Source organism: Meyerozyma guilliermondii, genomic scaffold (genome assembly GCF_000149425.1).
Source record: "Meyerozyma guilliermondii ATCC 6260 scaffold_3 genomic scaffold, whole genome shotgun sequence".
In the NCBI taxonomy this organism is placed as follows: Eukaryota; Fungi; Ascomycota; class Pichiomycetes; order Serinales; family Debaryomycetaceae; genus Meyerozyma; species Meyerozyma guilliermondii.
Window position 1 is genome coordinate 796,527 of NW_001809798.1, and position 26,489 is coordinate 823,015.

At 43.7% G+C, this 26,489-nt stretch overlaps 15 protein-coding genes across 15 annotated transcripts, besides 1 other annotated feature; 9 read left to right on the forward strand and 6 right to left on the reverse strand. All coding sequences in view use genetic code 12, as the record gives it.

Annotated features, from left to right (window-relative positions):
- Positions 1 to 46: 46 nt before the first annotated feature.
- Positions 47 to 3,175, reverse strand: PGUG_02746 (PDPK1 family serine/threonine-protein kinase; the record flags this gene model as incomplete). The annotated part of the gene is made up of 1 exon (XM_001484967.1): positions 47 to 3,175. The coding sequence occupies one exon, from the start codon at positions 3,173 to 3,175 to the stop codon at positions 47 to 49; it is 3,129 nt and encodes a 1,042-aa protein (XP_001485017.2).
- A 303-nt stretch (positions 3,176 to 3,478) lies between these two features.
- On the forward strand, positions 3,479 to 6,277 carry PGUG_02747 (uncharacterized protein; the record flags this gene model as incomplete). Its single annotated transcript, XM_001484968.1, has 1 exon — positions 3,479 to 6,277. One exon carries the CDS (start codon positions 3,479 to 3,481, stop codon positions 6,275 to 6,277), a length of 2,799 nt encoding a protein of 932 aa, XP_001485018.2.
- Position 5,823, forward strand, in PGUG_02747: a sequence uncertainty (Possible assembly error: High quality discrepancy detected during assembly).
- Positions 6,278 to 6,370: 93 nt separating the features above from the next.
- Positions 6,371 to 7,303, forward strand: PGUG_02748 (putative 3'-5' exonuclease; the record flags this gene model as incomplete). The annotated part of the gene is made up of 1 exon (XM_001484969.1): positions 6,371 to 7,303. One exon carries the CDS (start codon positions 6,371 to 6,373, stop codon positions 7,301 to 7,303), a length of 933 nt encoding a protein of 310 aa, XP_001485019.2.
- Positions 7,304 to 7,348: 45 nt separating this feature from the next.
- PGUG_02749 (uncharacterized protein) lies at positions 7,349 to 10,720 on the reverse strand (the record flags this gene model as incomplete). The annotated part of the gene is made up of 1 exon (XM_001484970.1): positions 7,349 to 10,720. The coding sequence occupies one exon, from the start codon at positions 10,718 to 10,720 to the stop codon at positions 7,349 to 7,351; it is 3,372 nt and encodes a 1,123-aa protein (XP_001485020.2).
- A 185-nt stretch (positions 10,721 to 10,905) lies between these two features.
- PGUG_02750 (uncharacterized protein) lies at positions 10,906 to 15,147 on the reverse strand (the record flags this gene model as incomplete). The annotated part of the gene is made up of 1 exon (XM_001484972.1): positions 10,906 to 15,147. One exon carries the CDS (start codon positions 15,145 to 15,147, stop codon positions 10,906 to 10,908), a length of 4,242 nt encoding a protein of 1,413 aa, XP_001485022.2.
- On the forward strand, positions 11,051 to 11,533 carry PGUG_02751 (uncharacterized protein; the record flags this gene model as incomplete). The annotated part of the gene is made up of 1 exon (XM_001484971.1): positions 11,051 to 11,533. One exon carries the CDS (start codon positions 11,051 to 11,053, stop codon positions 11,531 to 11,533), a length of 483 nt encoding a protein of 160 aa, XP_001485021.2.
- Positions 15,148 to 15,780: 633 nt separating the features above from the next.
- On the forward strand, positions 15,781 to 15,981 carry ATP19 (F1F0 ATP synthase subunit k; the record flags this gene model as incomplete). The annotated part of the gene is made up of 1 exon (XM_001484973.1): positions 15,781 to 15,981. One exon carries the CDS (start codon positions 15,781 to 15,783, stop codon positions 15,979 to 15,981), a length of 201 nt encoding a protein of 66 aa, XP_001485023.1.
- A 242-nt stretch (positions 15,982 to 16,223) lies between these two features.
- CSI2 (Csi2p) lies at positions 16,224 to 17,156 on the forward strand (the record flags this gene model as incomplete). The annotated part of the gene is made up of 1 exon (XM_001484974.1): positions 16,224 to 17,156. One exon carries the CDS (start codon positions 16,224 to 16,226, stop codon positions 17,154 to 17,156), a length of 933 nt encoding a protein of 310 aa, XP_001485024.2.
- A 347-nt stretch (positions 17,157 to 17,503) lies between these two features.
- Positions 17,504 to 19,450, forward strand: RBD1 (Rbd1p; the record flags this gene model as incomplete). Its single annotated transcript, XM_001484975.1, has 1 exon — positions 17,504 to 19,450. The coding sequence occupies one exon, from the start codon at positions 17,504 to 17,506 to the stop codon at positions 19,448 to 19,450; it is 1,947 nt and encodes a 648-aa protein (XP_001485025.2).
- Positions 19,451 to 19,601: 151 nt separating this feature from the next.
- Positions 19,602 to 20,291, forward strand: PGUG_02755 (mitochondrial 54S ribosomal protein YmL13; the record flags this gene model as incomplete). The annotated part of the gene is made up of 1 exon (XM_001484976.1): positions 19,602 to 20,291. The coding sequence occupies one exon, from the start codon at positions 19,602 to 19,604 to the stop codon at positions 20,289 to 20,291; it is 690 nt and encodes a 229-aa protein (XP_001485026.1).
- Positions 20,292 to 20,316: 25 nt separating this feature from the next.
- PGUG_02756 (uncharacterized protein) lies at positions 20,317 to 21,972 on the reverse strand (the record flags this gene model as incomplete). The annotated part of the gene is made up of 1 exon (XM_001484977.1): positions 20,317 to 21,972. One exon carries the CDS (start codon positions 21,970 to 21,972, stop codon positions 20,317 to 20,319), a length of 1,656 nt encoding a protein of 551 aa, XP_001485027.2.
- A 258-nt stretch (positions 21,973 to 22,230) lies between these two features.
- SRT1 (ditrans,polycis-polyprenyl diphosphate synthase) lies at positions 22,231 to 23,187 on the forward strand (the record flags this gene model as incomplete). Its single annotated transcript, XM_001484978.1, has 1 exon — positions 22,231 to 23,187. The coding sequence occupies one exon, from the start codon at positions 22,231 to 22,233 to the stop codon at positions 23,185 to 23,187; it is 957 nt and encodes a 318-aa protein (XP_001485028.1).
- A 4-nt stretch (positions 23,188 to 23,191) lies between these two features.
- VPH2 (Vph2p) lies at positions 23,192 to 23,818 on the reverse strand (the record flags this gene model as incomplete). The annotated part of the gene is made up of 1 exon (XM_001484979.1): positions 23,192 to 23,818. One exon carries the CDS (start codon positions 23,816 to 23,818, stop codon positions 23,192 to 23,194), a length of 627 nt encoding a protein of 208 aa, XP_001485029.1.
- A 58-nt stretch (positions 23,819 to 23,876) lies between these two features.
- PGUG_02759 (putative alanine--tRNA ligase) lies at positions 23,877 to 25,226 on the forward strand (the record flags this gene model as incomplete). The annotated part of the gene is made up of 1 exon (XM_001484980.1): positions 23,877 to 25,226. One exon carries the CDS (start codon positions 23,877 to 23,879, stop codon positions 25,224 to 25,226), a length of 1,350 nt encoding a protein of 449 aa, XP_001485030.2.
- Positions 25,227 to 25,273: 47 nt separating this feature from the next.
- On the reverse strand, positions 25,274 to 26,197 carry MRPS9 (mitochondrial 37S ribosomal protein uS9m; the record flags this gene model as incomplete). Its single annotated transcript, XM_001484981.1, has 1 exon — positions 25,274 to 26,197. One exon carries the CDS (start codon positions 26,195 to 26,197, stop codon positions 25,274 to 25,276), a length of 924 nt encoding a protein of 307 aa, XP_001485031.2.
- Positions 26,198 to 26,489: the final 292 nt, after the last annotated feature.

Consider the following 26,489-nt stretch of genomic DNA (forward strand, 5'->3'; position numbering starts at 1 on the left):
AAAGCTACTTTGATTTGCCTTACCGAAGCATAAATGTATATTGATGCTATTTTTTGCGTGTGCTTCTTGCCAACATCTTTGACGCCAGCTGACCAGCAGGCTTTTGACCTTGGGGTGGTTTGATTCGTATGTATGATTTTGAGCCGTTTTCTTTCGAAAAGCTAGACCTCCTATTATCCGTGGTGGGAGATTGAGCACTATGTGACACAGCTAGTTGAGCTGCATGCAACATACCACTTTCACTATTGGCCGTAGGTGATGAAAGACCAGTAGACATGTCAAGGCCGTTTGTTGAAACTGAGACAGGTGGTGGTTTGCGCTTGGTAGATTTTGAGCGTAACTTTGCTGCCATAAAGCTTTCTTTTTTGTGTTCACCTTCTCCAGATCGCCTTGAAGGTGGAGGTGGAGGAGGAGCTGAATCCGTAGGAGGAGGAGGAGGAGGAGGAGGAGGAGCACGATCCGAAGGAGGTGGAGGAGCTGGTGACGAAGTTTGACGACCTTTATCATTAGCGAAAACAGGAGCATCCATCAACGTAGGAGATTCCTGAGGAGTCCTACGCCCACTCATCAGTCCCAGTGCCAGAGATCTATCCAGAGAAGACTTTTGTCTTTCAAGCTGATTGAGCTTTGACCTAGCTAAAGCGTCAGTCCATTGGCCCACTTCGAACTGTTCAACCTCACAAACGAAAGAGGTGTTAGTTGACATGATGACAAAGGTGCCTGTGCTTGGAATAAGTTTCTGGAGCTTGCTTGCACCGCTGGAGATCAACTCTTTGAAACGAACAAATGGATAGTAGAGTTTAATCTCGCTTATGAGTTTGTAGTTGGCATCGGCATCATTTCTAAAGAAGATAAGAGCCCTGCCATGAGTCGTGACCAACAATGTACAAGTTCGAGACTTCTCTAAAGGGTGGTGTCTCACTGGCTTGGCGGAGGAATCTGCCGAGTCAGATTTATCTCCATGAGACAATAATTTTTTGAAGAGCGATTTGCCAGTTTTCTCAGAAGCACCGCTGCTTTTCCCACTGCTTTCTGTACCTCTAGACGAAGATGTTTCTTCGATTTCGTAGTAAGTAACTATTGCCTCGCTCTCATCTGTTGCATCGATGGGTTCTTCCGTCGAAACAGAGGTGTTTGCTCCGCCTCTTAAGCCGACACCACTATTCACAACCTGAGAAAGAAGACTGCTCCCACGTTGTCTACTTGACATTCCAAGAGGCGAGTCGTGCAAGGAGCCTTTATGCTTTCTTTCGTACACCTCTGTAGCATGCTTGCTGCAAATAACTGGTCCGATTCGAAGGATGCGTTCATCAGGATGATTTAAGTAAGCGTTCCAAGCAACCTCAGCGGCGCTAAGTTTCGTGACTTCCATGACATTTGATTTAGTGGGCTGCTTCGTCAGTCTTGATGACTTACGGCTAGCGGTCGAGGATCGGGAAAATGATTGCCTTGTTTTAATTTGCGGCCGCAAGATGTTTGTTCCCGGGATATAATCCGGCAATGGTGCTTGTCTATTTTGTCTTGGTTTGCCATTAACAGGCTTGGAGCTTCGAGGGCGGTCCGAGATTTCTGAAGTTTCACCGGACTCATCATCGGAATTGGCATCTTTCTTGCCGTAGACGAAAGCCGCAACACTTGCTGCATTCACTCGAGTAGCATCTGCACCAGATTTTGGAGCTGCTGGACTATCACTGGCCACCCTCTTTTGTGTATAAGTCGAAGAAGGTTGTCTCTTTGTGATATGAGGTTGCGAAGATGATTTCGAAATGACAGGAATAGTTGTCATTGACTTGGCGCTCATCTTGTAGGGACCAAGTTCCGGAACTGGGGCCTGCCAGATTGCATCCGGATCATCGAAATTGACAGATTCAAAAAAGTAATGCTTTTGTATAGTGGGAATGGTTGCACGACGTGAAGGTTGAAGCACCAATATCTGCTTGATCAAATCTCTTAAAACCATAGGAAAGCCAGCGCTGAACGCATATTGAAGCTTGGTGATTTTTTGGAATGTCAAGTATTCATTAGTAGCCTTAAATGGCGGCTTTCCCGCAACCATTTGATATACAATGCATCCAAATGCCCAAATATCACCGGGCTTTCCACAATATTTGCTTTCAAGAAGTTCTGGGGACACATATTCAGCCGTTCCCACAAACGACTTTGCTCTAACGTCAAGCGGGTACTCTTCACTTTCGTCATTTTTCTTCTCTAGAAGCCGGGCAGTTCCAAAGTCAGTGATCTGGATCCGGAGTTTATCGTCTAAAAGGATGTTTTCTGGCTTGATATCTCTGTGAATCACACCATTATCATGCATGTACTTGATTGCGGACAAGATCTGGGCTCCAAAATGGCGAACACATTCCTCGTTCAAGGTGTTGTACTTTTTGATCAACGTCAACAACTCTCCGTTGGAAGCATAGTCGAGCACAAAATAGAGCCTAGCTTTGTCTTGGAATGTAAAGTAGAGCGAAATGATACCCATTTGATTACTCAAACGGTTCAACGCATGCTTTTCGATATTGACGTACTTTACCTTCTTTTCCTTGATTATGTGCCGTTTATCGAGAACCTTCACCGCATATTGCTTGTTGCTGTGCTTATCTCTGGCTAAAACCACCTGTGAGTACGAACCCTCTCCGATATGTTCGCCGAATTCGAAATCCTGAACCGTTCGTTTTATGACTCGAACCGAGTTACCTGACAGTACAGTTTTCACTGCAGCACCCCTTTCAGCCCAGTCGTCGTCTTTTTGGGAACTGGCAAATGACCCACTATTAATATTGGGTGTATCGGGATCAACGATGTCACGGAATTGAGCTTCCGTGGAGGGAGTGTCCAACAAAACGTTGAGCGAGGAGTTTGTTTGTGCTCCTCGTGGAGTAAAGTCAAACGACGACGATGAATTGGGGGTCTGGGGTTCACTTTGGACCACTTTGGGCTCGTCACTAAGTTGTAACGACGATAATCGAGAAGAAATGTGCACCGGAGGAATGACATGAGGATGGCCTAGTCGGGTTGGACCAGCGGGTCTGGGTCCGTAAGCGGGAACTGCGTTGGTAATCGAGTCCAAGGTGTCCACACTTCCATTGCTATGAGAATTGGCATTATAAATCTCGTCAAGATCGTTCTGTAAATCTTCCAAAAAGTTGCTGGTGTTGTGTGACGGTTCTGACATGATTTACCAGGTGTGAAATGATGTTTGGTGAAAAATAAATGATGCTATACTTCAAAAATACCCTGGTTCAATTGCGCAACACCATAGCCGTGCCAAAAACTTTGATGTGATGGCGTGTAAGGATAGGGTCAAGAATTCCAAGTTTGGGTTACCGGGTTGCGAGTCCGGCACACAGGCCTCAACCGGGGGAACACCGCCATGACGCCGTCGGTTCTTTGGACCGCATCACGTGACTATCTTCACGCATATCAGGAATCCATCAGGGCAGATCTGGATCTATAAGTGCCATAATTATTCGCAGCCATGGCATTTCCCCGAGATAGTGGCCATGTGGTATCGTATCTTCGTGCGCTATACATGACACATGCTGAAGCTGATATGTCCAATACCATTTTCATGGTTCCTCCTCCTGTCCATGGCGTTAAAGAAGACTTGTTTCACGATATATATCAGCCGGATTCGCCGCCAATTACGTTTAATATGCTGGACCACTTAAACAGAGCTACCAAGAGGCACCAGCAGAAGCCAGGAAGGGGATTGACTGGAAACAAGATCAGAAGACGTAAAAAGGGGCCGAAGAGAGAGAAAGGTAGAAACAAAGGTGGTCCACAAAATGGCAAGAAACCGCCGGTTGAGTCGGAAACGAAGACAGTCGTTGATGTGGAAGATGCTGGATCAGATACAGAAGAAGGTAGCACGGAAAAGGTGAATTCGCTGGATATTTCCGATCCCTCATCAACTGAAAGAAAGAAGAGCAAAACTAGTTCCAAAACCTCCAAGAACATGGCCAGATTTGTCCCACGATTGAGGTTTGTCAATCCGTACCAACAGAAAGGCTCAGAGCATGATCTTGAACTAATTGAAGAGGAGACTCACGATGCACAATCGACTCAACAGCAGCATATTTCAGATGGAGATGAAAATGACGACACAAATACGATAAAAGAGTCTTATTTGGTCCCAGGTGGATTCGAAACAGGCTCAAGTGCCAGCTTGGCATTGCCCGAAAGAAATCGTCAAAGCCCGTCTGAGTTCTCGATTTCTTCCAACGAAGCCCAGAACCTACAAACGAACGATGATGAATCTGACACTACCGAATTAAACGACGATGACACTTTCGATTACGATTATGACGACGAAGACGAAGACGATGAAGAGGACGATGATGACGACGACTTTGACGAAGATGAAGAAGCAGATGATGTCTCGTCCAGCGATTCAGCATTTACTGATATCGAGGCCGATTCCGTTATCGATTCTTCTCTTTTATACCCCTTTGACAATGAAAGCGGTTTTCCATTTGATAACAACAACGTTCTTGAATCCAAGAGATCACGACGGAAGAAACTGCGGATGAACTCATATGAGGAAAATAACGACTCTTCCGGAACAAGCAGAATAAACTCACAGGCTGGTTCTATGAGTGGCACTCTGCCCATCAAGCGGTCCAAATCAGTTCAGTTCAGGGGCCAATTTATCATCGAAAAGGTGGAGCCCCGTCAAACGTCCCAACTCTCTTCGAATTTAAGCTCTTTGATATCTTCCAAGGCAAGTAGCACAGACAGAAACCCTCTTGAATACTTTGGCTTTGTTGGAAATCTGGGCGGAAACATTGTGAAAATCAGTATCTACCTCCCACCTAGTACTTCACCCACCTTTAGTGTGACAGTCAATTCTAGTGTCGCAGTTTCAGATTGCATTGGCTTCATTCTTTTGAATTTGTTTAAGGAAGAGAAGCTTTCCGTTCTTGAGGAAATGCAGTATATGAACCCCAACTTTTGGCGACTCGAACTAGTTGACGAGGATGGAGAAAATTATGGCTCATTTGGAATACTAGACCGTACCAGATTGTTGTCATCTTATAACAACCCAAGCGAGTTGGCTCTTTGCAAGATATCGAACGAAGGGGAATATAAACGCAACGAGCAGCAGTCCCCGCTCCCAATGGAGTTTCTGCTGGCTCTCGAAGAATACAAACGAAATCAGAACTTGCATAGAATTGAGGACCAAACAAGTCCTACAAAGGACAAAGAAGGACTTTTGACAGAAATCAAGATTCTTCGGAGCGTTCAAAGTGTCAAGTTTCCCCAGTATGAAATTTTTACAATTTTTCTCCCAGCTTATTCGACAGTTCAGGATGCTTTAAATGAGTACTGTTCTCTTCATGGGTTGGATCCCTCTCGACATAGTTTACGAGAAATGTTTCTGTCTGGAATGACTAGCAGCCGCCATCCGCAAGCCACCTTGGACAAACACGATCTTACCAGTCCAAGCGCTTGGGAGATGGGTCGGGTACTTTCCAAGTCAGAAGTCATCACCAATACCACAGAAGCTTTTGAGATTGTAACAGAGGATAACAATTTCATATCTGTTGGTAACGAAACGTTTTTGAATGCTGGTATAACCCCTGCTTTATCAACACCGTTACGAGACTCTCCTCAGGCACAGCTTTCCAGCACATTTAAGTCCATGTCGATGGATGAAGGACACACGAAGGAAAACACTGCAACAAAAAGAGCAACACAAGGGCCAGGTGGGAACCAAAAGAAGAACAACGAGAAGGACCTCATGGTCTTGGATGAGATTATTCGTGGTAAAAACCTGGATCTTCCTACTAATCTCAACACAGTTTACTTCAAGTGGAAGGCGTGGAGAAGAAAAGCAACGCTTTTGAACAGACTTGAAAAGTCGCTAATAATCGATGGTGATTACATCCATCTAGCACCTTCAGATGAAGCTGCTTGGAAGGTGAATCCAAACGAAAACTCACTAGTTCCTGGAATGCAACATAGCGGTTCGACGCATTATCACAACTACCTTCATCATTACAATTACAGCAACTATTACAATAAGCTGATGATGAAAACCAGTTCTTTCCATGTCACTCAAATCGTCAAACTCAAGCGTTATCCGAACAAAAGTCCGAACCATTTTAAAATCGTGGTTAACAAGCAACCAGGAAAGACTCCTGTCAAAGAGCGCGACTCCAATCTCAAAAAGAAATACGATCTCGAAGCAAGTAGCCCGTCTGAGTGTGAAGAGATCATCGAGAAGATCAAGTGGGTTTTGCAGGTGTACAACATGAGTAACCTCAATGCCTAAGAAATGGATTTGCAACTATATGTACTGCATGTACGTCCCTGCATTGGGTGCCTTCTCATCGCATCTGTAGGTTTGATAAATATTTAGGGCGGCATGACAGAATTATCTCTGAACTGGAAGCGTCTTAGCACAGCGATTCTGCTGAATACTACAAGAAAGCGAAAAGAAGCCTCTAAAGAACGAAATAAGAACAAATCAATAGCATCTGCACGGATTCACACGAATAAGAAAGTGAGCAAAGACAACATAAATGGTAACGAACTGTCACATTCCAAGCTTTTGAGCAAGAAAACCAGCCCCAAAATCATACAGAAAAAGGTCACTGATATCCTCCAAAAAGCTGCATCTGAAAAACCAGCAAACTCACAAAGTCTGGAATTGGCTGCAAAGCCCACCTCACTAATTGCAAGAGCACTTTGGGATTTTGACCGAGGTATTACAGTGGAAGATATTCACAATGTGGTGTTGAGTAAACAGCCATCAGCTCTGACACCACGCAAAAAAGATATAGGAAAGTATGTTGCACTTGATTGCGAATTTGTTGGTGTTGGACCGGAAGGCACCGAATCTGCATTAGCCAGAGTATCGTTTGTGAACTTTTATGGCCACGTTATCTACGACCGTTTTGTTAGGCCGAGAGAGAAAGTAACCGACTGGAGAACATGGGTCAGTGGTGTTACGGCGCAACATATGACAGATGCCATAAGCTTTGATGAAGCGCAGAAAGAAGCTTCGAAAATACTCGAAACCCGGATCTTAATCGGCCATGCTGTTCACCACGATTTGGATTCGTTGTTTCTCTCGCATCCAAGGTTTCAGATACGAGACACGTCCAAATTTGGCCCTTTTCGTGCCATATCAAATGGTCGAACTCCAAGCTTGAAAAAGTTGATAAAACATTTTTTGAAGATGGATATTCAAGACGGATCCCATTCGTCTGTCGAGGATGCCCAGGCAACCATGCTCCTTTACAGGCTACACAGAGACACTTTCGAAAAGAGCATACGTTCAACTACAGCTAAGTAATCATGAGCATTATATATCTATCAATTTTGGCATAATATACATAACTTAGTCTTCCAATCGTTGTCCTTCGACGTACGAGCAAGCTGCACGATATATCATCTCCTGGATCTTTCGAGCTTGCTCTAAGACCTCGGTTGGAATCAACTCGTCAGGCAGCTCAACCTGTAGCCGCTTAAGCTCGTGGCCATCGATAAAGCGGACTCCTGAATTCATGACAATGGTATTTGAGCGTTTGGCGTAGTCTTCAATGGAGTAGTCTTTTCTTGAAGTCATACTCATAGCTATCTTGGACGCAGAACTCAAAGATTCCACCGAACCATTATTAAGAACTATCGTCTCCAAGGTTCCCTTGATCAAAGGGTAAATCAATAACAAGAGATTGACGTCGTTCTCAACGAGGTAATCGAAAAGATGCAAAAGACGGGTTCTGAACACATTGTCACACGACTCGGTCTTGAAGAAATGACAGGCGGTAATAATTGTAAGATCAGAATCGCTTGTCCGCTCGGAGAAGTAGTCAAGAATTAATTTGGGAATTGACCCTTCTCTGACCCGTATCCTGTCGCTAGTTTCCAAGCCAAGCTCGTTCAGTATGGCTTCAAATTGTGGTTCTGAAACGCTGAGGTATAAGAAGAAAAGATACCGCATAATCAACAGGGTGGAACCAACTGACTCTTTGATTAAGCGACAGTACTCTCGCATGCAAACAATAGACGTATGTCTCAAGTGAGGAAGCTTCAATCCTTGCGATAAAATAGCAAACACATAGGTCTCGTAGTTGAGTTTAGTGACAGTTACCTCTTGTTCTTGCTCAAAAGAACTCAACAAAGGCTCAAGAATAACACGATCAGCAAATATTTTTTCCAAATAATCATGACCATACGGTATAAGCTTTTTCCGTATGGTAACAATAGTTTGAACTGCTGGTTGATAAAATGCAGAATAACTCATCAGCGCAGAACTTAATGATGCCCATATCATAACCGAAGGAAGGTATGATGAAGAAGAAACTCCACTCAAGATGCGTGCTATAGAAGTGGACGTATTGATCAAGTAGTCCAAGGAGAACACAGCATGCTTACTTATCAACTTGAGTATTCTGGTAGCGGTCGAATCGTTTATACCTTTCTTTGAAACAATTCCAACAAGAAGAATGGCTCTGGTTTGAAACGATGAAGCACGCATGAATGCCACATCTATGGCATAAGAACACCATCTTGCGATCCAATTAGTTCTCAGGGCAGGATCACCGAGAGTTTGAACAAGCTCGCTAAGATAATCACAAAGAACCTCAAAGCTTGAAGCCCTATTAAAGATCTGTCCAATTTCAGAATAGGTTCGATTATGTTCACGAGCCATGCCGAATAACATACGGGCTCTTTGACTTGTAAAAAACGTCAATGTGTTGGACACAATTTCCATTTCTCGGGGTGTCACATCGGGTTTCTTCAAGAAAGAGTGTATGGCATTGATAACCAACCGCTGTAAGTCTTCACCCAACTGCAATGTGGGATTGTCAATGAAGAGGGTGCAGAAGAAGATAACGTCTGCCAAGTACATTTCTGCAAGCACGTAAGAATTGAAGAAGAGTGAGCCACAGATCTTAACAAGAACCTTGATCTCAAACACTTTACTCAGCGAAGCTATTTCGGAGTCTGAGCTTCTTGTTTTGGCAATGCAGGATAACAATCTTGAGATGACTTCTCCACAAATTTCCACTGAGGGGGATATGGCGCCAATTATAAACGACCAGTTTGGACCATCGTTCTTGTTGTTGATAGCAAAAGCAACAACTTCGTCTAAAAGAATGTTCAAAATCCGAGTCTCTAAACAAAGTTTTTTCCACACATAATCATTATAGCAAGCGATATTATCTTTATCCATTGCCGAGATTCGGCAGAGATTACGAACAATATCAGCCACTCTCGCTGGCCCCGTGTCGACACTTTCGAGAAAAATGTAGTCTGTGATGTTGTCGATCCAGGGCGAAATATACATCACTGCACTCAATCTGTTCTCCTCTGGAAGCTTTTCATAGTAGTCAAAGAAAGCCTTGAAAAACTTGTATGAGAGAGTTGGCTCTGTCTTTGCCAAATAAGCGGAGGTCGAGACAATGAAATCGGTGGTATCAGACGGAAACGCAATTTCCTTGGCATGATCTCCAGGCATGCGATAGTCTAGATCATAAAAGGTGGACAACGAAGCAAACAACAAGGAGGCAGATTGCCGGACTTCGGTAACTGGCGAGAGTAGTCCGTGAAACACAATATTGTGCAATCGACCAAACCAGTGAAGATTCGAGTCTGCAGAATCAGATTCTGTATCCTCCGAGTAGTTGATTTGCTTCGGCAACCTGGAGGTCGCAAAGTAGATGAAACGTAAAATTTCCAGCCTTTCCAGTGAGACGAACGTTTGCTGACTGCCATCATTGATATAAAAGGTAAACTCATTGGCCTCTCCACTAAAACGTGAGATTTCACATTTCACAAGATTGGAAAGTCTCACCACATCAAGAGGAGTATACCCTTCAGTGGCACTGTATTTCCCTGCAAAAGGCTTTATCTTGTCCTCAACAATCTGTAGCCATTGTCGACCAAGCTTCAAGGTCACTGGGGTAAAAGTCTTTGTTTCTGCATCATAAGCTTTGACCTTCTTGAACGACACACGAGTGTCTCTGGAAATGCCGACAGTCAGGTCACGAAGGCACAAATTATTGACAATTTCTAAAGGGCTTGATTGTGAGTATGTGTAAACCTTGGTTGGGGTTTCGGCATCTTCAATTCGGTGCTTTCTGACAAGTGACAAAATATCGCCTATTCTTCTTCGAGGTATGTTAAAATAAAAGACCTTGGAGCAGTTTTGCATAAGCTGAGGAGGAGCATAGGTCTTCAACAAGAAAACGTATGATTTTGCCAATCCCAGCATCGGTGAGTACTCACTGAAATCAAAAACCAAATAATATTTTGAATCCCAAACGTGACTCGAAGTTTCGAACAATTTGTAGATCAAGAACCGGATGTCATAGTCAACTGTCTTGAGCTGTGAAAGGTTGACCACCACTGCAGGAGTTCCATCATGAAATATCGAGTCATGGACTATTGGTGTGTCCAAAACTACACCTGAATAGTTGATAGACATTTGTCCCATGAATTCGTTGAACTCGTTATTTTGAACATTGTTGGGATCCAACACCTTGAAAGGGGTACTGGTGTGTTTCAAGGAAATGAGCAGCTTTGGCTGGCCAAGACTTTGAAGGACACTGTCAAATACTAGAAAGTTTTGCACTTTGATGTGCAAATTTTCATCAGGAAGCTCAACGTCTTTAATGACATAACGAACCTTGATATCAACAAAGTAAACGTAGAAAAATTTGTGCAAGTAGCGAAGTTCTGTCAATGGCTTTTTGGTGGTCTCCATTTCAAATGGATACTCGTCAAAATGTGTTCCCGACACTTTTCTTAAGAAATCTTGAATCTGGTTGGTTCAAGGATTTCTAATTCGTTCTGGGCGGGTTGGTAAACCCTTGGCTATTTTTCCGAAGCGAACTATTCGCCCATGGTTTGGTCCACACCTTAACGAGCTGCATCAAACTTCTTTTGATTTTAGGGTTGTTGACTTCCATTTTCGAAAAATGTTTCAGGACTGATAATCGCCGGGCAGAAGAACCGCAAAAAGATAAACGACCCCACTGCCACGAGAGCAGATTCTTCAAAGCGAGATTTGACAGATTGGTAGATCGCAGAACATATGAAGAAAAATGATTTGGGAGCTCTGTCAATCGAATTGACGATGGTGTCGACTAATTTTGTGAAATACGTGACAAATACCTCACAATCTTCGTCGTTGTACTCATTTCGCTCGATTTCAAAGCTGACATCGTTCTCAATTATCTCAGTAAGAAATGGCTTCAATGTGGATTCAAGGTATTCAAAGCCATTTTCCTTGGTGAAGTTCAAGAGGAACTTTGTCAAAGTGCTGTTTCTTCGAAAGATATCCGATGATCGCGATACATGTTTTATCTCCTCGTCTAGTAGCACCTGGAAAAGTTTATCCAATTTTTTCGTGTATCCAAATACGCCAAAGAAAGACGACGCAAGCATGTTGTGTTCAGTTGAGGATGCCACTTGTGCAATAGCGCCAGCCAAGGGATATAGTTCACCGATCTGCTCAATCACTTCTTCTGGGAACTCTTCTTTAGAGTTTTGTATTTTGCGTGTGGTCAAAATGTGAGAGAAAACCTCAAGAAAGATAGCTCTGATTTTAGTGTTCTCATGAAAGCCAAGAGGCAAGACAAATTGCATTCCAATATCGGTGTCGTATTGCAAAATGTTGGAAATGCACTTGAGAACATTATCAATAACCTGTTGAACTTTGTACTTGAAGTTGTGGGAGCCGGTGCCGGTATACTTTTGAAGTATCTTGTAGAATAAGGCAAAGTAAGTTGCAAAAGCTAAATCTTTGTGCTTGCTGATGTCTTCGTCCTTTGTCCCGTCTGGAACATCAAGAATGAGTTTATCTAATTGCAAGGATAAGCACTTTGAGCATTCAACGGCAAGATCAGTCATCATGTAAACCGTTTCCGAATCCATTCCGATCACCTCAGTATCTCTTGTTTCATCGAAAAACACAGCTTGTTCCAACCAATCACAAGAATTTTTTGCATAGAAGTTACGAAGCTTGAAAGCACCTCTGTTACCAATTCTGTCATTGGAGACTTCTATTGCAGTACAGAGTTTGCAAAATCTCAACTTCAACCTTAATCTGTCGTTGATGTTCCCGCAGAGGTTGATAAAGTCAACCATAAGCTCACAAATATTAGGTAACATTGCAACGACGACAAATGCACCGTCGTTCTTGATGCCGACCATAGAGGTGATGATCACCACAGCTTGCTCCATGAACATTATACTCTTTTCGTTGATGTATTTTGTATCGGCGTACTCCAAACAAAGATCCATAATCTTCTTGCAAATGAGAAAGTAGCTTGCGGAGTGCGATTCATTGGATAAGGTATCTTTTATAACAACTCTCGTCACCAAATCTTGCGAGCTCAAAAGACTAATGCACCGGTCGATAAACTCATTTACAAGCTCTTGTGGACTTCCATACTGGCTATCTTCCACGGTGAAATCTTCTTGGTAAAAGCACCCACACGTTGAAGATAGAAATCCAGTAATATGGCGGAAAATGGCGTTGTCCTCATTAGTGTTGGATTTCGACTCTATCATAGACTTCCAACGATCAAAGATATTGACCCAAGCCAAGAACAAAGCTCGCGTTGGTTTAGCATTTCTCAAGATATTTCGAAATCTTTTATGCAACGAAACGAAACCCGTGAATACTGAGTCATCGTCAACAAGTTCCTTGAAGGTTGATATGGAGCTTTCTGCGAGACAAGCAGGGTAATGATGGACATTTTCTCGCTCTCCAATGTACCAGCCTAAAAGGCTTTTAGCAATGTTATAGTACTGAATGTCGTGAGCGCAAAGGGCAAGAAAAATCACGTTTTCAAATGCATGAGCTGCAACCGAGCAAACAAGATGCGCAGATGGTTCGTAAACGGAGGTGTTCGTGGGAATAATTTCACTCAATGTTGTACGAGCACGCAAGAAACGGTCCAAGAACAAGAAGCATTGCTTGAAACTGGCGTCTGTTAAGCTGAACGACAACAAGGCATCGCAAACACCCAGGAAAATGGAAAAAACCGTCAAATAATTCACATAGGAGTTGACTGGAGTTTGAGGTCTATTGATACGATTCTGGGAATCAAAGATGGTCATGGCAAGCGCACAGGCTGCGTCAAACATCTTTGTGCTGTGTGCGCTTCTGAACACCATCGCAAACTTGATAGGGCTGGTAGATTCGTCCACAAACCTGCGACTATAAGCAAGGAACAGCTCGTCCATATCTTCAACTTTGGACAAAGAATTGAGATGGCTATCCTTGAAGTACAAATGGGGAGCCGAAGCAAAGACAGTGTATAGATCAGCGAGCACTTCTTCTGTCACGGCTAGCAACTTTTGTTTGCTGGAAGTCTTGCTGTCGGATGAGAAAGTAGACAATACCGGATGAAGCGATGGTGAAGAGCTGTTCTTGACTGAATCCTCCAACGATCGCGAAAGTGAATGGATCAGCAATGCGGGACTATCGGTGCCTGAAGTAGTCGCTTGACGTTTGGTGGTTGCTTGCTTGAACAGTAAATCGCTTGACTTGGAAGATGAATCACTAAGAGATTTGGTCTGCTTAAGAATTTCCGTGGCTGTGAATATCATTCCTTTCAAAGGCGAAGCGAGACGGTTCATGAGACCATTGAATATTTCTTCTGTTGTGTCATACGCCGATAAGCCCTTCACCACCTTGACAAGAATTCGAACATCTTTTATGCTTTCGTTGGTTTCATGGTATCTTTTCACGAGTAGCTCGATGTATTTCAGCGGGTCGATTAAGATTGCTGAGATGAAGAAACTCACAATCAACATATCGAGCTGGATTTCTCGTGCCTCTTCACCGGATTTCATTTTGTCTGCAAACTTCTGCAAGTTTACATGAACAAGTTCCAAGTTGACTGAGCTGAACTTGTATATCGGGTGGTCTGGGTACTCTTTGAGTCTCGCTCCCAACTGGAAGATATTGATGGCCGACTGGAAACTTTCAATATTGGAAGCATTGCCAATATCCTTGAGTATTCCCGATAAAAACTTGAGTCTCTTGTTGAAGGAAACCTTCAATTTGTTGAGTCTCGAGGTGGCCTCAAGTTCTATAAAATCGCTCAAGCATAGCACGGATAGCCAGCTCTTTGCCGTAGCTGCAACCCCGGAATATGAGACCTCGTCAAACACACTGCAAACAAAATCGAACAAGTTTTTAGCCACTGGTTCCCAGCTCGAGCCCGGCTGAACTATCGCCAAGTAGTCTTCCGGTCGCGAAAAACTCTGGTCTTGAATACTCGAAGCGTAGAATACAATGAAGACTTGTCTCCAAGTATTAGACTTGATGTATGGTAATGCTGTGTAGACGAGGGAAGCCCAGGTGACATCGGGGCCCTTTCTATGGAACAAAAACTTGAGCAAAGGGCTATATCGTTGAAGAGAGTTGATGGGTATGAGTTCACCATTTTTGACAAACCGAAGCAACTTTTTTCGAATGTACAACGAATAGTCCTCTGGGTTGGATGCTGCTATGTATTTGAGGGCCAGTTCGATGTAGGCATCGATATGACAAATGCAGGCATGGATGTCTTCGTCGGTGAAATTATTGTCAGTGAAACGTAGTTCGGGAACTTCTGGGTCTGCCAACGAGGAGATGGCACTAGCTCGAATGTCGCTGGAGCCTCGGACGAGGGCTGACACCGTTTTCACGAGCCGTGAGGAAAGGAGACAGGTTAAGGTCTCGAGGATGTACTCCACATAATGAGGATTTAATGGTGGAGGAGGGACGTAGTGTGAGTATAGTTTGTTTCTGGTAATCTGTTTTTCATCGAGAACTGTTAGGTAAGGTGTGGGGTTTATGGAAGCGGTTCCAAATTCCCAGTTGGAAAAGATCACTTCTGAAAGGGTGCGAAGAACAATCAACGTCGACGCCAACGACTTGCCATCACGGTCTCGAAGACGACTGTAATCGGCTTCCTCGTTAATGCTGTTGAGAATGTAGCAAAGCCTCTCAAAAATGTTTTCTATAAAGATGACTTTGGAGTTCTCATCTTTTGTATTTTGGAGCAAAAGGTGTTTTGTGATGAGAAACTGTTGATTGAATTCGACCTCGGCGACAGAGTACCCCGTTCTGTTGGGTAGCACCGAAGCCAACCGCTTCGCTATGGCGCCCACAAGTTCTTTTTCGAACGCCATAGTTGAGTATGAAAGTTGTGGTTTTTATTGGAGTTGTGAAACTATCCCAAGGGTATAATATGATAGCCACGAACCACGTCGTTGTCAAAAACAGCTTCCGGTCGCTGCTTCACTCGTAGGTGAAATTAAATACAAAGTAGTATTGGGCTATACAGTAAAATATGCATTTACCTTTCAGGGCAAAGATGTCGTTGCTTATGTAAGCGCAGTGCGGCGTTCAACGGCATGGCTGCGACAAAGACGAGGTAGTACTGAAAGGAGGTGAGAAGAAGGTGAAGGTAGTACTGAAAAAAAGGTAAAAAGAAGTTTGAAAGAAGTAAGAGAGCTGTAGAAGGGTAACTTTTGTTTTCTATTCTTCATATTTGCAAAATTAAATTTTTCATTTCTACAGAAATCCATTTTGCAAAATAATAGAATTTAGCAAAAAAAGAGAAAGATCTTGAACATAAATGCTTAAATACAACGGTCTACCCTTTTGTGTTTAGGGCCGACCTTTATTACTGTTTCAGGCTGATGCTTCCGATGCTTCCTTAGCCGTACCTCTTCGGCTCATCGTCGGGCCCGAGCTTTCCTGCAGACAGACGGCCAATAGAAACCTGCGCGCAATTCGTCCGAATCTTCATAAACTATAGAATGGGTGCCGCTTATCAGATTTTGGGTAAATCCGTGCCTTCTCACTACTTGTCGTTGGCCACGTTGGGTGCTGTTGTGCTCACGGTTGCCCCCAAGCCATGGGGACCAGCTGCACCCGCGCATCCGCAGATTTCTGCCAGTTCACCGGAGGAGGAAAAGTACGTCAAAGAGTGGTTGGCCAAACATGCCGAGAAGCATTAGATAGATAATGTATTTATACGCGAAGTGGTGTAGAGTGAAAGAAAGGAAAAGTGTGAAAATTTAGAAGAAGTGAAGAAGCGAAGAAGTGAAGAGTGAAGAGTGAAAAATTAGCTCCAAATTGTTTTCATTATTAAAGTGGAATTGACCAACTTGAAGTCTAATATTTGCATTTTTGAATGTATTGGACTCTAATTCTCTTGAAATCTTGATCTCTTCTCGATATTCTTCTTGTTCTATCGTCCATGATCTCTCTCTTCTCTGGTGCTGTTTTTTTCCTGCACACCGCCACTCATAAGTCTCATCGCATCGCTTTTTCTCTTCTCATGTCTGCCATCTACAAAGCTTTGCAGTCGAAAACGACCAAGGAAACTTCAGAAAAGACCAAGCACATCAACAGACAGCGTGTGTTGGTGATCTCGTCGCGTGGTGTCACTTACCGCCACAGACACTTGATCAACGATCTTTTGAGCTTACTTCCCCATGCCAGAAAAGAGCCCAAGTTCGACTCCAAGAAGAACTTGTACCAGTTGAACGAAGTTGCCGAGCTCTACAACTGTAACAATGTGTTCTTTTTCGAGTGCCGAAAGCACCAGGACTTGTACCTTTGGGTATCCAAACCTCCTAATGGACCCACCATGAAATTTCACATCCAAAATATGCACACATTAGACGAACTCAATTTCACGGGAAACTGTCTTAAAGGATCACGTCCGGTGTTGAGTTTCGACAAGTCGTTCCAGGACCACGAACATTATAGTCTCATGAAGGAACTTTTCATCCATTCGTTCGGAGTACCTCCTCATGCGCGCAAATCCAAACCGTTTATCGACCATGTTATGTCATTCTCTATTGTCGACAACAAGGTATGGATACGGAACTACCAGATCACCGAGACCGCCAGCGACAACGAAGAAGAAAAGGAGATGTCACTTGTGGAAATTGGACCCCGTATGGTATTAACGTTGATCACAATTCTCGAGGGCTCGTTCGGCGGTCCTAAAATCTACGAAAACAAGGAATATGTCAGCCCCAACTTTGTGCGGGCGCAGCTCAAGCAGCAAGCAGCCACCCAGGCGCGGGCGCGAGCTGAGGCTGCCAAAGAACGCAAGGTGAAGCGCCGAAACCAGGTGTTGCAAAAGGACCCATTGTCCAACGACAGTTTGTTCAAGAGCTAATGTAGGAGAACAGGAAGTGATCATAGAATTGACATTAACTGCGGTTATTTCGTGTAGGTTAATTTGCAAGTTATATTTGGTGGTATATTTGGGTTATATTTGTCTGCTCAGCCTACCTCATCGTCCTGCCGATAAGATGCGAGGGGAAAATTGACAGAATAACGTTGGATCTTTATAAGGTTTGATCTCTATAAATACTCTTGTTTTCCCACAATTTTTTTCGACTCCTATTAGTTCCCAGAATACAGCGCTACGCTTTTCCATCACATTGCTCAATTATCCTCCAAGTGAGATTCCTCAAACCATAATTTTCTGATTCCCACGCGCACATCGGTGCCTTGTTGTTCATGTATAATCTGGCTCAAAATCACCAGCCGAGGTTCCAGGGCACATCATACGGCGACTCTGGCTCTCAAGCTTCACAGGGAGAGCAACAAGGTCTGAATTCGATGCGTCATGACTTTATTCACTCGTCTTCAAAGCCATACCCCACGGACGACGACGACGACTTTTTATTCCAAAACCCGTCCAATGACCATCCCCAGCTTCCATACTCAACGCTAACATCATCCTCCACCTATGCTGGGCTAACTGGGAAACGGCAGTCGCATAACAATGATTATGAGTTGGATACTCTAAATGATGGAGACTACGCCAATCGTGGCTTAGGTCCTAAAGCTCCACTAATCGCTTCATACACCAACGAATCCGCTGGTTCATTTCCCCACGCACACCCTTACCACTACCAGGAGCCGCCTGAAAGCGATCCTTTTGCAGACGACATCGACTCCAGACCTTTACCGCGAGTACCATTTCAAGACGACCTTTCGTCCAAACCACAACCGGCTCTCCCCGACCAAGAACCAAGCGAAAAAGACCGTATTCGTCGCAACGAAAAGGCTCGGATCCGCCAGTTGCGCAGTAGACCTCGGTTCCATTATAGCAGACTTCCTTACTTCACCATCATAGTGACACTCATCCAGGTGATAGTGTTCATCGTTGAATTGGCCAAGATGTCGCACTTGACAGGGTCAGCATTCCAGACGAAACCATACTTCAATCCAATGTTGGGCCCTTCTACTTACCTCTTGATCAATATGGGAGCCCGGTACGTTCCATGCATGCAATCTTTAAGAGGAATTACCACCGATACCACCATCCAATTTCCTTGTCCCAACTCCACCTCTGTCGATACCAACGTGTGCTCCTTGAGCGAGCTCTGTGGTCTCTCAGGAATACCCATAGAATACAACCGCTATGAACCAGACCAGTGGTACAGAATCATCACCCCAATATTTCTCCATGCCGGTTTTTTGCATATCATCTTCAACCTCTTGCTCCAGGTCACCATGGGGGCATCCATAGAGCGCCAGATCGGAGTCATAAAGTTTGCTATCATATACTTGATGAGTGGAATCGGCGGGTTTGTGTTGGGAGCCAATTTTTCGCCTAATGGAATCGCATCAACGGGCTGCTCAGGAGCGTTGTTCGGAATAGTGGCTACCAACATTATCATGTTCGTTTATTGCGGCCGCAAGAATACCAATCTTTATGGAACAAAACACTATGTTTTGTTCATATTCATCATGCTCACAGAAATCGTCGTTTCTTTCGTATTGGGATTGTTGCCTGGCCTCGACAACTTCAGTCACCTCGGAGGCTTTGCCATGGGATTACTCACCTCAATTCTTCTTCTTCAAGATCCATTTTTCGTATACGTTGATGGCATAATAACGTATTCTGGCCGAGATTCAATTTGGGACGAGTTCGTCAATAACTGGAACCCATTCTACAATTGGGAATCCAAGATCCCTTCCAGAGTCTACATGTGGTTTGGTGTTCGAGCCGTCTGCTTGGTATTGGCTGTTTTGTACATGGCGTTGTTGATTGTCAATTTCTTTGGAAAACCCGAACTCGACAACGACAAAAGTTGTGCTTGGTGCAAGTACTTCAACTGCATACCTGTCAACGGCTGGTGTGATATGGGTGAAATATCAGTCCTGACTGCAAGTACTAGCAGCCAGCAACCTTCCTCAACCTCGTCCACCAACAACACTCCACTACCCACTGAAATAGATGGACCACAAAACCAAAAGAGAAGGCAAAGAAGATACGATTTCGAGGCGAAATCGCCGATAGAAAATAAGAACACTTTTGATACGTTAACTTTGGACTCGTATAAAGGATTTACGAGAGACGAAACAGCATCCAGTGTCTCAGGTTTGGCCCTAGGTGCAATTATTGTACTTGTCACCTTCCACTACTTCAAAAAGTCGTACAGTAAGAAGAACTAAATCAGTACTTCCAGCATAAATAAACTACATATATCTTGCATGTAAACTAAGCTCTATGATTTCTGTAGTCTGCGTTCTTGTATGTTGAAAATCCTGTATACATTCCCTGCGAGAGTTTTTCATTTTTCAGTTGAGACTTGACTTCACCACCATGCTTTCGCTTTCACGAGTATTGGGTCAAAGAGTGTCCGTACACGCTTCCAGGTCACGCCAGTTATCTTATTCACATACGAGATTGTTCATAGGTAATTTTTTCGGCAAAAAGGAAGTCAAGCAACGAGAAGAAATCATCAAAAATCAAGACGATTATGAGGTAGATCCTGAGACCAAAATCGTAATTTTGAAGGAAGAAAACTCACCAGATTATAAACCATTCAACCCAGAAGAAGACATGCCCGACTTTGTCATTGAGCAGTGGAAACATCAAGTGGTCAAGCCCCGGGACATTGAGGCCACTTACGACACCACCAACTTGATACAGACCATTAGCCAAACGTATGAAGAAACATTTCAATCTCCAATCACACAAGAGGAGTTCCATAATGCTAGCTTGTCTGACTTGGAAGCTAGGTTCAAATTCGCCAAGTCGTTGCAACAAAACTTGGGATTTGATATTAGTGATTACACTCTCTCCAAGTCTCACACCGTCGGGGAGCTTTTTAATGCTCTTGAAAAGGTCATAAATACCAGATGGACGAACGAGAGAAACCCCAACGCAATAGTGCTTCGTCCTGAAGACTTTTCGGCTCCAAATGTGTACTTGAATCAACAGCCATCTGAGAGGGCACAAAAGGCAACTTACGATAGAATCGCTGAAGAAGCCAGAAACGCTTCGATTTGAAACCACTGTACATAGTAATCTTCAATCATCTTTTTCGTTGTAAAGTGTAGACTACTACCGCTGTTGCGGCAATCAAGAAGGTGGCAGGGATTATCCATTGGGAGCCCACCATAGTCGTCTTTGTAGGAGTAACTGAATCTACCCAAACATCCACTTTATTTTTCCCTTTTGCTTTGTGCCTCGTGATATATTGCAACAAGTCGGTCTTATTCTGGAGTGAAATCTTATCGCCATCCTCATCTAGATAACTCAATACGATACTTTCTTCCGGGCGATTGGCTCGCTGAGAGATTTCAAACGCCAAATTGTCTATGTCCATGTCATCTTCAAGAGGAAGAATGAAGATCTTGGAGCTTGTTCTAAGCTTAACGACAAAACTTTCAAGTGAGTCTAATATGCTGTCACTTCCCGTCATGGATTGAGTCTGGTTTAAAGACCGAACTCGATTCTTTAACGGAGATGCAGTATGAGAAACTGAATCCGAGGGCTTGATTTCCATCAGAAAAGAGTTCAATTCTCCAGAGTCATTCACCGACCTTCCGGACTCCAGCTCGTCATCAACTGTGGTCCAAAAATTGTTCCACCGAGAACCACCACCTTCGAGTTCGGCTGGGCCCACATTTTGCAACGTTGCATGAATCAAGCTTAAAACATCAACGACCGCAATGATTGAATGAGAACTGTCTTCCACAGGCAAGTTGAGGTAATTACCGTCTAGCATTTGCTTCAATGCTTGTCGAATTGTAGTCGATGTATTGACCACATCAGGATTTGCAGTCATTACTCGGACCACGGAGCATATTTTAGGGTTTAAACCAGCGGCAATAGCACGAAAAGTCACATCTTTTGAGCTGACGATGCCCACCACCTTGCCAGATCCATCTCGTATGAGAATCACCGAGGTGTTGTTAGCTTTCATCATATTGGCGACTTCGTAGACAGTAGCTTTCAAAGATGCAAAAACAGGCCGGGATACATTGCCAACTACAGACTGTATTGTTGGACCATTTACCTGGCTACGGAGCGATTCCAAGTACTCTTCAATATGAGGAGGATTGGATTCCATACCGAGATCATTGTGTAAAACATCCAAAGTGTCAAATAACCTAGCCGAATTAGCATTGAGTCGTTCGAATTTCTTCATCTGCTTCTTGTAGAATGTCACAATGTCAAGGACACCAATGATTTCTGTATTTGAGTCTTCTACCACTGGCATGTGTCTAAACTTGTGCTCAAGCATTTGGTCTAGAGCCTGCGAGGCAGGAGAAGTTGCCGAGCTAGTAAGCGGGTTCGATGTCATTACCTGTCCCACTGTAGCAACGGTTGCATCCAAACCACTTCCAACTACCCTGAATGCCAAATCTTTAGACGTGAATAGCCCCAAGAGTTTTTCGTGGTCGTCTACTATTAGCACACAATTGCACCTCTTCGCCAGCATTAGCTGAGCCACCTCATATATAGTTGTATTTTTCGTACATGTGACGGGCTCCGATGGTTTCAAAGATAAAACAGACCCTGGAAGGCCGCGCCTCGGTATTTTAGGCTTGGTTGGAGTTCTTCTTTTTTTACTAAACTCGTGATCTATGCGACGCCGTATGGCTTCGTCCCGCCGTATTTGTCTTCTTCTAGACTCGCTGACCGAGCTGCTATCCGACACAACAGATGTGAATTCCTTGGACATCTGCGAGAAAGGGTTGTTTCAAGTCTGTCTAAAAGTTTCTAGTTGTCTGCAACAGGTTTCAGTTTACAGATAGACAATGGCCATTGTGCAGGATATATGACTGAAGATATAAACTACGTCATTATCTATCGTAGTGTGTTAGTTTGTTATGATGATCATTTAGCAGTGAAAACAAGCCACCCCACTAATTCTAAAAATTGAGTAATTCGAGATACATGCGCCCTTTTATACTTCGCTTATCGGATATGCCGCGTATGTATGCAGCCGTGGTTGCAAAATGTCGGCAATATAAATACCCCCAAATCGCTCTTTATTCAAGTAATGATTTTTTCTTTCAGCTGCATCTCGAATCTTGCCGACAATTCTTTTGTCAGGTATATTTCTACAATTTTTAAAGATTTTTTGATTAATATGTTGAGAACAGGACCGAATCCTAAACATATAGCTTTTATTATGGATGGCAATCGGCGATTTTCAAAACGCAATCATATGAAGTTGGCCGATGGGCATTCGAAGGGTGCAGAAGTCTTATTTGAAGTGCTCACCACAGCTTACCAACTTGATATTTCTCACGTAACCGTGTACGCTTTTTCCATTGAAAATTTTAATCGTCCACAAGATGAAGTAGATACGCTTTTTGGGCTTCTTCGAGATAAGTTGGCGATTCTTGCCGACAATGAAACGTCATTCGCTCAAGTCAATCATGTCAAGATCAAGATCATTGGAAATAGATCGTACATTCCAGATGATATATTGTCACAGCTTGAGGAGATCGAGAGAAAAACAAACAAACCAGATTCACACAAAGTGTTGAACGTTTGCTTTCCCTATACTTCACGCGATGATATCACAGAGGCAATGCGTAAGGTTGTGTCATCGCTTGTTTCTTCTGATCTCCAGCGCCAGGATCTCAATGAAGATGTACTCCAGCATCAAATGTATATGGATCCAAACACACCTCAATTGGATATCTTAATTCGTACCAGCGGCCATACTCGATTAAGTGACTTCATGCTCTGGCAGTGTACAGCAAACTGCGATATTGAGTTTGTCGAAACCTTATGGCCCGAATTTGGTTTCTTTCAATTCTTTCAAATACTTGTCAAGTGGGGATGGTCCAAAACAGCATTGGCAGGCTGGAATACAGGAAGAGCCAAAGTATACGTGTATGAACTTCCTCCTGCCCCACCCTTGGTTTCAGTGATTGGCAGATGAAATCTCATATGACACCCACTACTTTTTTGACTTCCTTCTTCTTTCGCTCCCTAATTTTTGCTTCCTCGATACGATTAAGGTATCCCATATAAACAACAACTTCCGCAACTAGAACAAGCACCCCGGAAAACAAGCATAAGAGAACTCGCCAACTGTCTTTCATCTTCATTGAACTATCTGTCCAATACCACACAGCATATACAACGCTTCCAACACTTATCAAAACATTTACAATGGTTGTTACTTGGTTCTTCAATTCTTTGCTAGCAGCAGCTGGAGTCAACGTTTCTTGGTCGTGATTATCATACAAGGTAGTGAATTGCTCGGATGGCCTTATGAGTCTCTGATACTCTTCTTCCTTCGCTTTGAGTCGGAGCTTTTCCATGGATGCAAGAAACTCCTTTGTCTTTGGGTGCTGATCATTGCGATCATTCTTATTTGGAATGTATAAGCGGCTATTGGTTGATCGTATGAAAGCTAGAAGAGTATCGTGAGATGATTTCTTGTACAAGGTTCTCAAGTCTGCATCCGAAATATGATCTGTGTGCATAAGGTGTTCAAACTTTTCATTATCTATTCCACATGTTCGGATGTGCTCTCTAAGGGCTGAGCTTATGGTGAAAAGGACCATAGTACCGTCTTAAAATCTGTGCGAGCGTTGGTGCAAGTACAGTATGTGAAATTCCGCGATGTTCCGCTTTTATCGAACGATGGCAACTTCAACGGTGGTCGGAGCCTTAGCGTGCCAGAGAAACTCATTTCTCACATCATTCACTACTACTGTTGTATCATGCGAAGCAAACAAGGCGCCTGAAACTTCAAAAGATAAGCAAAACAAGAACAAGAAAAAAGCCAGTCCGACGGAACCTGTTTATGCTGTGGAATTGAAAGACACGATCCTCTTTCCAGAAGGTGGAGGTCAACCTTACGACACCGGTTCAATAGTCTTGCCGGACTCTACCAAGGTCTCAGTGTCCAAGGTCGTGAGAGAGGGTGTTACTGCTCTCCACATAACTCCAACTCCAATAGAACCAGGTACTAATGTTTCCCTCGAGATTAATTGGGATAGAAGACTTGACCACATGCAGCAGCATACGGGCCAACACTTGCTTTCTGCGGTTTTAGATTCTTATAAAATTGAAACCTTGGGCTGGTCGCTTGGTGAGAAGATAAACTACGTTGAATTGCCTATGAAAGTGAGCGACGAGATTGTGGAGGAAGTGAGTCGCAAAGTCAATGACTATATATTCAAGGCAATCCCGATAGAGGTGGTGACACCAGACCAGCATGGTGGGGAGCTTGATATCTCTCATATTCCCGAAGACTATGATCTTTCAAAGGGAGTAGTCAGAGTGGTCAAAATTGGCGATCTTGATGCAAATCCATGCTGTGGCACCCATCTCACATCGACCTCGCAAATAACTGCTATTTCTTTATTACATCAGACTAATATTCGAGGTGGTAATTCCCGTTTACACTTTTGCTGCGGTCATCGTGTTGCTAAGCTCGCATCAGAGCTGCTGGCCATTTTGAAGAATGCTGGAGCATTATTGTCATGTCAGTCTGATGAGATCACTTCAAAAATTGAGCTTTTGAACTTCAACTACAAGAAGGCAAACTCAACAGTTTCCAATTTGTTGAAAGAGATTGCAGCAAGCGAAGCCAAGAGGATTTACGATCTGTTCAAAGAGGGCTCACAGGTGGAGTATGCATTCAGAGAAGACGAGAACCCCGAATATGTTCCCTTGTTGCAGAAACAGTTGCTTACCTTCATCAACCAAGACAAAAGTCGTGGAATTGACCTTGAAAAAACCAACACTGTCGTATTTATAAATGGGGAGCGAAAGGAGAATACCAAAGGAATGGTTAAAATCATGGGACCGCAGGCCCAGACCATACTGGCGGAGTTGAAATCACGCTTGAGTAACTTGGCTGGTGGAGGCAAGGGTGCTATGTTCCAAGGCAAAATAACGGGACTTGGCAAGATTGAATTAGCTTCAGTGATAGAATATTTGGAGAAGATGAAGGTGAGCAGCTAATATTATCCAGTCTTAAGTCATGTAGACGTGCTCTTACTATATACATACTAACGCTTGACCCAGGTTGGCGACTTTCTAGCCTTGACCTTACCTGGTTTCTTTCTTTCGACCTTTCTGGTGTCTCTGGTCATCAAGCCAGCCTTGTGCAACCGGGACTTGAATAATGGGTTGAAAATTACCAATCCTTTGGCAATACCGTACATTATAGCGTCAATTTGGCCCGTCAATCCTCCACCACTGACCTCGGCAAAAACATTGTACTTGGCTTCCTGGGCAACAACCTGGAATGGGTATGCAATTTTCTTTCTATCAGAAGCTTTAGGGAAATATTCGTTGAGCGATCTTCCATTGACAAGCACCTCACCTTCACCTCTAACCATGGAGACTTTTGCTACCGATCTCTTTCTTCTTCCCACGGTCACAGCGCGTCCAAACTGATCCAAAGTCTTCATTTTCTGTGCAACCTTGGCGACTACACTGGAATTACTGCTGTAATTTGTCAAAGTTTCACTGACTTCCCGCGGCATCAACTCGAGATCTATGCTCCGTAATCTGTGCAAAAGTTGTGTCAACTCCTTGTGGTGGATGGGCTTGAGTCGGGTACCAGCTTGGACTCTCTGGGCGTATTCCTCAAAGGATAAAAACCGGTTGGCTTGCAATTCTTTGTCGTCGATAACTCTGGTGGGTAAGTTGATGTGTTTTCTGATCAAAGCGTTCAATTGGTTTATGTTCTGCTCATGGACGGGGTTACCTCCGTAAAAGGTTTTGAGTGTGGGAACAGTACGTACTCGGCTTAGTTCTGGGCTCCGCAAAGTGGTGGATGATAAAATCGAAGGAATTGGAAGAGTGGTGGAAGTGGACTTTTTAGCATCGCTGGATATTTTCGGACGAGATTCCTGTAATACTATGCTTCTCAGCGAGAAAAAACGACCCGGAAGCCGGCAAAAACGCAGTCTGACGCCGGAACTCATTGTGTGGTTAGAATGGTCAAGTTCGTTTTTGGTGAACAAAATTGAAAAAATTCAGCGGTGCGCGAACGACTTTGTTGCACTGGTACAACGACATATAATACATTATATTAGCTATAGTACATACGCCAACCCTCGTCTATTCCAGAGGACCGGCAGAATTAAGTAGATCGCGTAAATCATTTCTCTCGTGGGGTGGCTCTTCCTTGAGCGATGTGGAATCAGAGTTGAGTAGACTCATGATCGACGGCCGTTGCAGCTTGGAAGTTTCTTTGTTCTCCAGCTTTAAAGCCGG